The following is a 13,432-nucleotide window of genomic DNA, read 5'->3' on the forward strand; positions in this document are numbered from 1 at the left end:
CGAACACACACGTACATACATAAGAAACGAGCTCTTTTCGGTTTCGTTGGTTGTTGTTATTTCCACAGAAGAGGAGCGCCTGCAGCCCTTCAACTGGACAGATTTAGAATTACTCTTCGGTATTAAATTAACTGTTACCTAGGAAAGCTTACGAAGTAGCTGTTCTAGCTTAAAAGCTCTAGTTCCACGCGCCAGAAGTAGGCAAGCGGCGACTTTAGACGGCGTAATTTTAAGCGAAGCCAAGCAAAAATCGCGCTTTCAAGTACATAGTTGGCTTTTCTTGAAATAAATGCAACCTAACATTGCAAAAAAGAAGTCCATAATTCTTAAGCATGTCGTAGAATGAACGCACATAACGTGCGCACGTTGGGCGCGTCGTATTGGCTCTTGTGCGAAAAAGGAAAGACAAGAAAGGAGGAGTGAAATTGTACAATTTCTTCAGCACTGCGTTGCACTGCTTAATATATAAACGCTCCAGATGTACTTTTACACTTGGCGTGAGGGAGTGAACGAGAACGGTGAGGAAGTAAATGAAAAACTCCGCTTCTAGTGCCCACTTCGTGTCTAGCATCTTCATCCGCTTTGTTCAACAACGGTTTCCTATTTCCCTTCTCTGAAAAAGACACTGCCTTACCCCTCAGGCAAGCCAGCTGTTTCTGCCAAGCATACCAACATTACCATGACGTCCGATACGTCACAGGTTTTGTTGTCAAACTAACAATATGACGCCAAGAGAAAATCTGCACTTTCGATGCTGGTTTTCTCCGTCTAAGAAAAGCGCCTAAAAGTCTCAAAAACAAAAGTTCTGAATGTCAGCTTGAACTTGATAAAAGTGAATCGACGTTTCATGAAGTTGTTCTTTTCGTAATTAGAAGCGCTTAAAAGTCTTGCAAGAAAGTTCTAAATGTTGACTGGCGTATTTCTACTTATTACAACAAATTAACTGCCAGGCGCGGTATTTTTCACCGTGGTGTTCCTTTCCCCACCAGTAATCTTGTCCGTTATCGCAACACTAAACGAGATATTTTAGATTTTGATATAAACGTCTATACAAGAAATTTATTAGATGTTTTTATCTGAGCGTTCTGCTCCGCAATAGGTGAGTGTAAATGGGCGCCATTAGTGGCTAGCGAGTTCTAAGGAGTTTGGATAAGTGCGATAACTGCTCAGCGAAAATGCTACTGAGGTAAAAGGGGAAGAAACTTTTAGTAAACGGAGTAAGCCCTCGGGATAGTGCAGTCATTAGGACAGAAAACTGACATCGATATAAGCGACACTTCGAGTAAACCTGGGTTTACTCGCTATCTACGCGTTGCAAAGGGGGGCCATTGAAACAAAAAGCATAAGTGCGATTTCGATTCGAGGGATCTTGTTATAACGAAACTCTCATCTATTAGCACGTTTGACTGAACGCGAATACATATAATCCTGGTACGTGAATTGCTGTGTTTAATCATTTGTTTCCGCCACGCTTTCTTCTAATGCTGCTAATTCTTTGCAGACAAAGGGTGTCACTGGAGCTACGCCCACGGCGGTAAGCAATTGCTTGAAACATATCAACAACATTGTGTCTAACGTCGAATACAAATTCCGCAGAGATTTAACGACATGAGTTTATACTGCGGCCAGCCACCACGTATAGCCCTTCTATTGCTGAATACGGGGTATATCTCTTCCGGTGATTGCGCTTACATTCCGAAGACGAATGTGTTTAAATGGTTAGGCACACGTCGAAATTTTGGTCTGTCTATCCGCCTGCCCATCTGTCCGTGCGCCCATTCATCAGTCCCTCTGTCCGTGTTTCCGGTCGCTGGTGGAAATCGAGCTCACTTTTTATGTGCGGAAAACGGGGGGCACTACCGATGAAGTCCAGCATGACAGATGACTGCGAGGTATCCACAGGAAGGAAATCTGTTTGGATTGATCGTCACCGTGCTGTAGGCACTGGCGTCATCGGAGGCGGTGCTGGATGTGGTTTCGTGTACAATGAAATTAGCAGTGGCAGAGGGGAGGCTGCCACGCAATAAAAAAATGGTGTCTCCTTCAGAACTTCTCTATTTTGAAAAGGTTGTGCACGAAACCCCGTAATTTCAAATGCCCAGGACGACTGCCTCGCGCCGGAAGCCCCACTTGTTATGCCCCGTTTTGGAGCTCTCCGGGCTCAAAAGTCACATTTTCCCCGCGGCGACTGCTCCGCTCCGAAAGATGCGCTGTGTATGTCCCGTACCCTTAATGTGACATCACGGTATTATACATGTATTTTTACGCTTTGTTTATTTTATAAGCAGGCTATGAAAAAAGTCACAAAATAGGGAAAGCTTCCAACTAGTGGCGCGAAGACTGAGAAAACAGCGAAGCTGGCGGCTCCACCTTGCTTATTCGTGGTTCGGCTAAGTTTATGCGTGGTTACGCTTGAAGACTAGGCCACGGTTTCTGCGTGGTTATGCTTTCAGGCTCGATCGAATTTTCTGAATGCTTTCGTCGTTAGCCCTTAAAAAGATATGAACACTCGGTCACTGAGCTATGTACAATGACCGCGTGCGCACTGGTTTTGCGGTGAAGCTACAAGAGAATTGGATGGTGCAGCGGGACGAGCGTTTGTTCAAAATGTTTGAACTCGTTCGGTGGCCACCGTTCCGGCTGTGGTCTGGCGTAGGGGACGCTAATTAACAGTTCCATTGACGTTATTGCTTCTGGGCTTTCTGGATTATTTTATTTTGCCATTAATTCTTCTCTTCCCGCCATCGAAACTGCACCCCTCGTCTCAACAAGCGACAGAGCAAGCTATCCCGCGACGCGTTTGCAAAGCCATGGTTGTACAAGTTGTGTCGCGCCACCTAACACGCGGCGGTAAGAGTCCCTCCTGAGGGCGACGTGGCGAAGCTACCTTAATGCCTGCGCGTGCGGTGATGTCATTCTTAGACGAGATTTTTCTGCGCACGTTCGCCGGCCCAACCACCAGCTTAAACAGCATCGTTGTTAAAGATAGAAGAAGAGTAACGGTAACTCTGTCCGGCGTTTCTAGCTCCTCTAATGGTGAATGTTTTAGTCCTTTGAATCGCTAGGGCAATTATCAGTTAGTTTTGATATTAGCCATAGGTGTTGGCCAAACATGCTTGGCCGTTTATAAAGAGTGAGTACTTTTTGTTCAGAAAAAGCTCCATAGTGAAGTAGTTAATTTCTTGCTGAATGTTGCACTCTCGAACCAGACATTGCTCGTCTGAAGTGGCACCCCTAGACACCACGGAACCACGGGTTTTGTGGGCCAGTGGGTTACGCCACTGACGCCGCCATGATGAAGTTAACTCGTGGTTATCACTTTCACGGCAGTGGAGTTCGCCCAAATCACGCGAATCCATAGGCAATCGAGATACACCCTGAATGGTTGTGCACGAAGACAGTGGGTGCCACGCGGTGAGGCGGTCATTGGAATGCCCTTGTTTTGGGATCACCAGTTCCAGGAGTCAGAATTAAATATGCATTCAGGGGCTGGGAAATGCGAAACGGTCGAGTGAACGAAGCAATAGCTGCGCTACCTGTCAGTGCGAAACGTTATCTGGTTTCGAAGCCATTTCTATCGAAGCAAGAAGATACGCAGTTATTTTTTTCACACTCCACGTTCAACTGTTTCTGTTGAGTGGGAAAGAAATTTTCAGTTTTCCTTTGAGTACAACTTTCGGCCCGAACGGAGTAGGAAAGCGCTGGCTGACATGAACTGCTAAACATGGCTTGAAAAGTGCTGCAAATTCTATAATATTCCACTCGCACATATTTTCTACGGCAGGCTTTTCTGCTCAGTAGTACGCCACTGGGAAATAAAAGTATGGAGCAGTTTGTTAGAGCGCGTGCCTTATTTTTATGTCTACCTGGTAAATCCAGGCGTCATGCAACCCCTCGACACTTGCGCGCCCTCGTGTGCCGGAACTTTAAACTGTCAAGAAGACTCAATAGTTTGGTTACTTTAAAACCCCGGTTTTTTAAGGAACACAGAGGACGCAACGCCAACTCCCAATGACTTTTTGTGTTAATTATCTATGACGTCACATAATCTTGTTTTCGTGATTGGCGGCAGGCGACCTAGGGCCATCAAAGAAAAAACATGTCCTGGTGATAATGAGGCCTCTGATTCCGTTTCATTGTATCACTGGAATTCTAACCTGCAGTTAACGAACTTGCAGCTGTGTCTTGCTGCTTGCACATAAAGACATAATACGTTACCCCTTCCCATATTCCGCCACTGTAGCCCGAAGTGTGTCAGCTGGTTCTATAGTCCTGCCATTTTTTATTTGATATATCTTCCGTAGCTGGAATGTAGCTGAGGGAGTTACCGACGGAAAGTTCTTTCATATTGAACAAAGTTGCATTTTGTCTTGGTGGCCCTTTTACGCATGATAAGATGGCTAGGTACTCGCTTCATGTGGCGCATTTTTTTGTTGGCTGGGCACAGGAGCGTCCAAGTGGGCCACAATGAAGTGCATCAGCAACAACCAGTGCGGCGGTGGGCAGCAGTCACCGGTGGCACTGACGACGCCCGCCACGGCCGAGCCTCCGCGCCTGACGCTACCCACGTCCCTTAACACGACGACAAAGTACACCGTCACTGACACCGGTCACGCTAGTGAGTCGAGACACCGCAGGTCCCGGGTTTTTTATCATGCCGCGGCCACTTGACCTATTCTGCCCATGATAATTTATATGGGTCAGAATTTGGAGCACATCCGCCACGTGCCACTGTCTTAATTAAATGCTAGATTTCGGTACTACTCGCCCGAGGAAATCAAATCCACAGAAAGCACAATTTGTCACTGATGCTCCAAGTCAGCGAATGGAAGACATTTTATTTTCTAATGCCTCAATGCAGTGAAGTATTTGTAGTCTCCACAGGTCCGCGTCACTGAATCAAATTATTTTCGGTGCTTGTTCGCTGAAAAGACACCTGGGCTATGATGGGCGCCGAAGTGCGGGGCTGAAAATTAATTTTGGCCATCTGGGTACCTTCAACGTGCGCCAAAATCTCGACACAAGGGCGTTTTCGCTTCCACTACCCCCCAATCTGGGAAGCAGCCACCGTGGTCTGGATCGAACCCGTGGGTTCGAAACTGTTACCATGTTTTTCTCCTCCTTCAGACACTCTCTGCTTTGTGCACCGCGGACAGCTAGGGCTCTGTACCAGCACTTCTGAGCAGTTTGCGACCTGTGTTTGTTTGTTGAAGTACCAGAATTTATCACAGAAGTTGCATCTCGTTCCACATTTACTGACGTATACGATGTGAAGAACGTTTTCCCTAGTCCTAGTGTTGTATGAACGAATCATAGACAGATTGCCATGATTTGAAGCGCAACGAAAAACACAGACGAAGAAACTGAGTAAACGAGACAGCGCCTGTCTCGCCTACTCTGTTACTTCGTCCGTGTTTTTTGTTGCGCTTCAAATCATGGCAACTATTCACCAACTAGTCAAGCAAGAAGTTCTTCTCAGCTGCATAGGCAGTTATAAGACTACGTCGACAGGTTCAGTGTAAGAATGCATAGAATATCCTTCTTTCCCTGGAATTGCCTTGAAAAAATATGCCGTTGTTCAGTGTATATCTACAGTCTCCAAGTATTGTTTCTGCAGCCTCATGGTGGGCTGTATCTTCCTTGCCTGAATTGTTCGGGAAAGAAACAAGGCTAGAAATGAATGACGTAACCGGTCGCGCGAGTAATAGAAACAATGCTATCGTAATATCAAAATAATTGAAATAATCCCGAGTGAAGTTCTGTCCGTGCGCGCGCAGTACTCATTAAAGTCGACGACGAGGAGTACCAATGGACCATGGCGGACAATGAGACCGACCCGCCCACCAACTACAAACTGGTCCAGTTCCACTTCCACCTCGGCACGGACGACCAAAAAGGCTCCGAGCACACGCTCGACGGAAAGGCTTATCCACTCGAGGTACGTGGCAGACCGAGCATGAGGGACGCACCGAGAGATGTTCCTGATACTGATAGAATAATGCACCAAAGCTGAGAGCCCCGTGGTAACCAGATGATGCTCGCAACATTGGGATAGAGACAAATGCGAGAAACAGCAGGAAGCAGTAATGAGCAATGCCTCCCCACCCCAAAACATGTTTTCCCTCACGCCAGGGGTAAACCGGTAACTATGAGATAACCACCGCTGCACACATAGTATGGGCGTCTGCCTAAACTATTACATAAGGTGCTGGACAGACAGAGGAGAAGATGACGATGATGATGCTTCCCCTTTTGTAACGAGGTGGTGTTTCACACTGGATTTAGTAGTAACACATCGCCACCGTGTGGGTGAGCAACTTCAATTTTCAGATTGACACAAGTTTCCGGTTGGTTCAGTGCCCAGTGAGGTCAAAACGCTGTTGCCTTTTGGTGCGGTACTCTTGGGGAATTGGGCAATCTTTTGCCAAGGAGTGGTGCGATTTTGTAGCAGATGGTGGAGGAACTGTTCTACTAGTCTACATCACTTTCTGTTGATCGAAAAAGCCTACTTTACAGAGCCAGCTCTTACGCTTGTTGAACGCGTCTTTGTACCGTACCAATGCAGGCACACTTGGTGCACATGGATACGCAGTACGCGACCTTCAAAGAAGCAATCAGAAATCGTGGGGGTGTCGCTGTCCTAGCGGCGCTATTCGCGGCGGTAAGTTATCGTCTTTCGGTGAGTGCCACGAAGGAGTTTGTGGTTGACAAAAACTATAAAAAAAGTTTCCTGACGTTTAATGAAGAGGACTTCCTTTCTCCACTCTCCCATAGCTGTTGCTTGATCATGTGATTGCCGCGATTCGATTGTCATCTGACCTCTCTGCAAAGCAACGTTATGTTGCACTAGTGTTAAGAGCTTAAGCCAACCTTGCCACCTTGTTCCAAATGTGAGAAAAAGGCATCTTTATCAAATACATTTTTTACATTATATTTCCATTTGTATTTTTATATTCTGATTATAATTAGTGTACTTCTACACATGTATGTCATTTTCCAAGCACTAGTCGCTTTTAGTGCTGCGATCATTTATTTAACACTGGGCACTCAGGACTCTCAGTTGTCCGAAGGGTCACTCGTCGCAAACCACCTGTGAACTAAGTCCCACTTGTTTCATCGAGCGTGTTATGTCTTTGCAGAATTCAACAAGTTCCCGCTCCTGAAATGATTTTTTGTACGTTAGCTCCCAACAGTTTTCTGTGCATCCTTACTGCGTGAGAATGACGTGCGTATTTCATGGTAAAGCTATGTGTTTCTTAATGCGTTCAACTCGATTTGTGCCGCAGGGGGCTGAGAGCAACCCAGAGGATACATTGGAGCCCCTCGTGAAAAAGATGACAACACCGCAGGTATCTTACACCTTCACTTTTTCCTTGCTCTTGCTGGTCTAAAGTTCTGGGGGTAAAGCACCACCTTCGGTAATGACTGGTAAAGCGAATGTCAACGAAACAAGAATTGAGTCACATTCAACGTGGTTAAGGGAAAATTCGATTCTCAATGACTGATGTACTTAGGTGTGTACTTAAACATCCTACAAGATTCTTCTCCTACTCCCACGTCCTCGTTGTAATAAATAAACTAACGCACGCTTGATAGTTACAAATCCAGACAGAAGCGGTGGTCATATTTACGTTGTCTCTAATTGGCAATGGTTGCATAGTGCAGGCTAGCACTCCGCACGAAGAGTTCCAAGCTGAACGGTGGATCGATTCCTGTAATAAAACAAAAAAGTGTTTTTGTGTAGAGTTCGAAGGAAAACTCACATTCATTCCACAACTTCAGCAACTGCAATTTAGATGGTTGAAGGCAATGGACATCCTCAAATGACTTTCACACCGCTCCTACTGTGTGTACAAGGAACTTCTGCTGCGATCCTTGGCCGGCTTTGTCGGGTTGTGGCTGAACTTAGCTAATGTGGTGTGTTGGTCAGCTTTAAAAACCGCATTAAGAGTACTCAAGACAGTGCTGCACGTGGGGCTTCGCCTTGGATATGGCACTTCCCGCTCTATCCCTGTGAAAAGCTGGAAGTTGACTGCTTCAGGAAGTGTACGTTTGATTGTAGCATGTTTTCAAAAATTTCCCAATGGCTAACGTTCCTGATAAATCCGCCATTAATGATACATGCTCACTACAACTCTATAAATCGTCCATTTATTTCCATGCCGTTCCCTCTCGAGATAGAGACGAGGCATCCCAAACCTGGGCCTTCTTTTTCGACACATACAAAACATCCATCTCTGACTCTCTATGCTTCTGAGGAATCTCCAGCCTGTGTCGTGGACCTGCCTTTTACCCAAACTGAAAAAACCAGGGCACCAAAAGGGGCGATTCTGCAGCACTACTTTTTTCTCTCGATGTAATACAACTGCGGGGGATACTATTATGACTTGTAAAAACTGCCTCTATCGTGCCCTGTGCTGCACACGAATGCAAGTCTAATGGCTGCAGGACTATGGACTTTAATAGTTGTGTTTTCAAGGCACAGGCATAAACAATTTGCCTTGTTGTCAATCAATTTAAAAAACCAAATTCTGAAGTCCGTCATATGCGCGTACTCCCTGACTGACGTACGCTAATTATCATCTGGAAAGCCTTGTAAAAACCACGTTTTTGATCTATTTTTATTGCCATTTTTTCTGCATACACGTGAAATCTTGAACTAAGGTGCTATATACCAGGTTCCTGGGTACAGTGGCATCGCCGGAAGCGAGGTTGCAGATCAAAGAGTGGCTGCTGCTGCACTTGGTAACTCAGTCAACATAACACTACCCTATACCGACCTCAAGCAACACAACACACAAACACTTCGTAAAGCATGGCACGCAGACTGGAGTGAACAGGCAGACAATAATCCACACGTAATGGAACCCCACTTGGGATGATACAGAATTGACTGTCAAAACAGGCAGACGGAATTTGCCTTAGCAAGACTACAGATAGGCTGCACAGATGCACGCATTCACCTCTGCTAAGTGAATCTTCAAGCCTCTGTTGTAGCTAGTGGGGAGATGGCCTATCCGTAATTCACTTCAAATTAAATGCAAAACACTTAGGACCCCAAGACTGCAACTGTGTTCATTGTGCGAGTTGTGACCTTCTCATTTTCCCCTCATCCTTGCTCCCCCCCAGGGCCCCATGGCCTCTCGTTTAATGAAGTTTTTCACTCACTCCACACAAGACGACGCAAACATTTACCAGAGCTGTCAGATACAATATTGCACTGCAACCATCATAGATTAAGCTAATGATACCATAATTTTGCTTAAGGGTGTTTAAAGTATTTATTTCAGATTAAATTATTACAGCCCATTTCTGATGTCACATAATAGCAACCTCGCCCTATAAACCATTCATTTAAGCGCATTTTGGCACTTTCTTCTACTTCAACTACATAATTTTATTTTCTCTATGATCCGGCTTATAAGTATTTTTTTTGGCACTCGTTCCACTCAGTTTGCCTTGCTCCATTAAAAAAACAAAGATCACCATCTCCTCACTGAAGTAAAAGGACTCAGAGCACTTGTAACCCGCACAATTCTTGTATTCCGTGAGGCGCCATTGCATTAGAAATGTGGCTGCGTACTGCTGGCAGCCTTCAAAAGTGTGGGTAGAATGACCGGAGAGAATTTTGACCGCTTGGTTATCATTGTTATCTGGACAAAGTAGTCGTTTTAATGGAGCCAACCCGTATTCTGTCTCCGTGCCCCCTTCGAAGCAATATTTGAAAGGGTCGCCTGTGTGCTCCATGTGCGAGTAAGAAGTTGTAACGAGCTTCAACCTCCCGTTCGCTGCCGAAACAGGAGACAGAGGGGACCGAGCTGGACCTGCAGAAGTTTTTCGGTGGGCTCGAAGATCCCGACTACCTGTCGTACAGCGGCTCCCTCACAACCCCTCCATGCACAGAAGGCGTCAAGTGGTTCGTGTTCAAGCAGAAAGCCACCGTCAAGACCGAAACGGCAAGACATCTTATTCCACGTACATGCGTCATATGTGAACGGAGCAGCAGTATGCTTGTGGTGCACGTAAACAAAAATAGGCCGCCTAGCTGCTCATCCAAACATGTGCAAACATGGAATTTATAGTGGTACCAACACCAAGTCCTGGACTTAGTCGGTGGCAGAAGTCCATGTAGGTATAGTTGCATTAGAGAGCATTGGCCATGGCTTACAGGAATGCGTGTATCTAGCCTCGCTGCTGAAAGGGTTTCAATGAAATGGCTGTTTTAATTAGAATTGTTGTAACACATCACCAAAACGAAATATATATACGAACTATCTAATACTGTTGCTGGAGTTTACGCTTACCTGTTTCGGTAGCAGCTGGGTGTCAAAATTTTCATCCTGTATCATTGCACTGCTGTCGTGAATGTACTCTCGGGCCACGGAACTTAATATCAAAATGGGCTTTGGCATCCTTGCACCCGTCGGCAGTAAGGAATACAAAAATAGCTAGAACTCGTCCACATGGTAGCACACTGCTTTGTTTTGTTGGGACCACGGCGGCCATGACCTCTTCCCCTAAAATGTGGTGGGACGGGGACGGGCAGTGAGCTAAACAACGCCATTAACTCTGCCTAAGGTAATAAATCACCATCATCACCAACAACAGCCTATTTGGGTCCATCGCAGAATAAAGGCATCCCCCATTCACCTCCACCCGTTTCTGTCCTGTGCTGTCCGTGCCCATTCCTTGCCTCCGAATTTTCTTACTTCATCTCTCCATCGAGTTAATGGCCTTCCTCTTCTTCTAGTCCCGTCTCGCGGTGTCCACTCTGTTGTCCTTGTGGTACACCTGTTTTCCGTACGCCGTACCACATGGCCAGCCCAAGTCCTTTTCTTTTTCTTACCCTGGACTATGATATCATCTGTCCTAGTTTATTCCCTCATCCAGGTAGCTCGTTTTCTGTCCCCTAAGCGTTGCTCCTAGCATTATTCTCTCCATGGCACGTTGAGCGGACCTATGCTTGCTTTCTAATTGTTTAGTAAGTCGCCAAGCTTCCGCTCCGTATGTAATCACCGGCAAGACGCATTGGTTGAATACCTTTCTTTTTAGGGATAGAGGCATCTTACTTTTCATTATTTGCGAGTGCTTGCCAAATGCACCCCATCCCAGACCTATTCTGCGCCTGTTTTCTTTCTCGTGGTTTGGGTCCGAATTGACCATCTGACCAAGGTAGTTATATTGTTGTACTTGTTCAAATGTTTAGTCTCCTAGTCTAAAAAATGCGCGTCCATTATGTTTATTTATCATCACTTTAGTTTCATTCATGTTCATCTTTACCCTTACAGCGAATCTGTGATTTTAGTTCCTCAATCATGTTTTGGAGTTGCTCTGCAGATTCACTGAGCAAGACAATGTCATCTGCAAACCTTAAATGGCTCAAGCATTCGCCGTTTATCCGTGAGCCAAAGTTTTCCCAGTGAAGCCTCCTGAATACACTCTCCAGGCATGCTGTGAACAATTTTGGTGAGATGGTGTTTCCTTGTCGCACTCCCCTTCGGGTCGGGAATTTATCACTTTGTGAAGTGTAATCCTGCCGGTGCATTCCTCATATATGTCGTCTAGGAGTAGTAGGTAGGTCTTCTCTATTCCTTTGTCATTTAAGGTGTCCATCACTGCAGCGGTGCTTACTGAATCGAACGCTTTTTCAAAGTCTATAAATATCATGTAAAGTGGCTTACTATACTCTGCGCATTTTTCTATTACTTGGTGGATGACATGGATGTGATCCATTGTAGAGTATCCTTTTCTGAACCCAGCCTCTTCCGTGGTTTGTTGGAACTCTAGGCTGGCGGTTATGCGGCTAAGTAATATCTTGCTAAATAGCTTGTATACAACCGACAGAAGGCTGATGGGTCTGTATTGGTTAAGATCTTTGTTCTTTCTTCTTGTGGATTAAAACCATATTGGCGTTTTCCCAGGCTTTGGTACTTTTGAAGTCCTTAAACATGCTGAGAATAGTTCAGCAAGCTTTTCTAGAATTATATCTCCACCATCTTTAGAAGGTCTATGGTTATGCCGTCGTCGCCTGCAGCTTTCCCTCTTTTCATGCCCTTAAGTGCCTTTTCTACTTCCTCTTTCGTTACTGGTGGAACATCGCAAGCAACGCTTGTGGGCTCGGTACTTTGTCTCGCTCCAGCGTCACTCGCGTATAGCCTGGTGTAGAACCTTTCTGCGATTTTTATTATCTCTTCCCTATTGTGCGTAACGTTACCGTGTTCATCTCTAAGTGCCTACATTCTATATCTGCCAATAGCCAGCTTCCTCCTTGTTGCCTTCAAGCTTTCTCCTCTTTCTAAAGTTTCAACGATGGCCGCCATGTTGTATGCACGAGTGTTATTTGTTTTACACTTTTGTTTATTAATTTTGACAGCTCGGCTAGTGCAGTTTGATCCACCGTACTCGACAATATCATCTTCTGGCGCTGAAAATTAAGTTCCTTTGTTTGCCTAGTTAGTTTTCCAGTTTGCTTCCTACATACTGCTTCTCCAGTAGCCGCTTCTGACTCTGTGATTGCTGTGTTAGGTTATCATTTAGAGTGCCCACACTGTCCTCGTTCTAACGTCTAAAGTGCGTACCTGTTCGGAAGGGTTATTTTAAGCTGACGCGCCCTGTCTCTTACTGACCTGACGTCGGGCTTCTTACTTTTTACGAGCTTCCTTCTTTCTTTTTTGAGATTTAGCCTTACTTTGCACCTAACCATCCTATGATCACTGCACCGAATCTTGCTTAGTACCTCCACTTCTTGCACAATACCTGGATTGTCACTCAGAATGAAGTCAATTTCGTTTTTTATAATCCCGTCAGTACTTTTCCAAGTCCATTTCCTACTCTTGCGTTTCCGGAAGAATGTGTTCAGTAGTTTGACGTTATTTCTCTCTGCAAATCCAACCAGTGTGTCACCTTGACAGTTGCAAATGCCTATTTCAAAATTTCCCACTGATTTTTCTCCTACTCTCTTTGCACCTACTTTTGCGTTAAAGTCTCCCGTTACAATTGTGAACTGCGCGGTTCCCTTATTAATTGCTGACTAGACCTCTTCCTAGAAACTATCCACGGCCTCGTCCTCGTAGCTAGCTGTTGGCGCATACGCTTGTATTATCTTTAACCTGTACCGCTTGGTAAGCTTGATCACCACGACTCCAACCCTTTCGTTAGCACTAAAGAATTCTTCCACATTTCCTGCTATTTCCCTGTTGATCGAAAATTCTATCTCGTGCTCTTTTTTTTCGTGAGGCCCCCGATAGCACAAAATATGCCCGCTAGTCAGTTCTATGCAGCCTTCTCCTGTTCTTCTAACCTCACTGAGCCCAATAATACCCCACGTAACGTCTTTAAGTTCCTCTAGTAGTACAGCTAAGCTACCCTCGCTAGAGAGGGTTCGTGCGTTGAACGTTGCCAAGTTCAAGTTTCATAGGCGGCTTGTCCGGAT

General features: G+C 45.5%; 1 protein-coding gene across 1 annotated transcript in view; it reads left to right on the top strand.

Moving 5' to 3' along the window:
- Positions 1–1,506: 1,506 nt before the first annotated feature.
- LOC144146310 (uncharacterized) overlaps positions 1,507–13,432 on the top strand; it is an 81,246-nt gene continuing 69,320 nt past the window's right edge. The window contains exons 1-6 of the mRNA XM_077678270.1: positions 1,507–1,534; positions 4,448–4,618; positions 5,778–5,938; positions 6,566–6,661; positions 7,287–7,349; positions 9,801–9,956. Of these exons, the coding sequence (XP_077534396.1) occupies positions 4,468–4,618; positions 5,778–5,938; positions 6,566–6,661; positions 7,287–7,349; positions 9,801–9,956 (627 nt within the window). The 5' untranslated portion in view covers positions 1,507–1,534; positions 4,448–4,467. The remainder of the gene's footprint in view (positions 1,535–4,447; positions 4,619–5,777; positions 5,939–6,565; positions 6,662–7,286; positions 7,350–9,800; positions 9,957–13,432) is intronic.

Source organism: Haemaphysalis longicornis, unplaced genomic scaffold (assembly GCF_048455015.1).
Source record: "Haemaphysalis longicornis isolate Haplotype H1 unplaced genomic scaffold, Haemaphysalis longicornis Haplotype H1 scaffold_7, whole genome shotgun sequence".
Classification (NCBI taxonomy): domain Eukaryota; kingdom Metazoa; phylum Arthropoda; class Arachnida; order Ixodida; family Ixodidae; genus Haemaphysalis; species Haemaphysalis longicornis.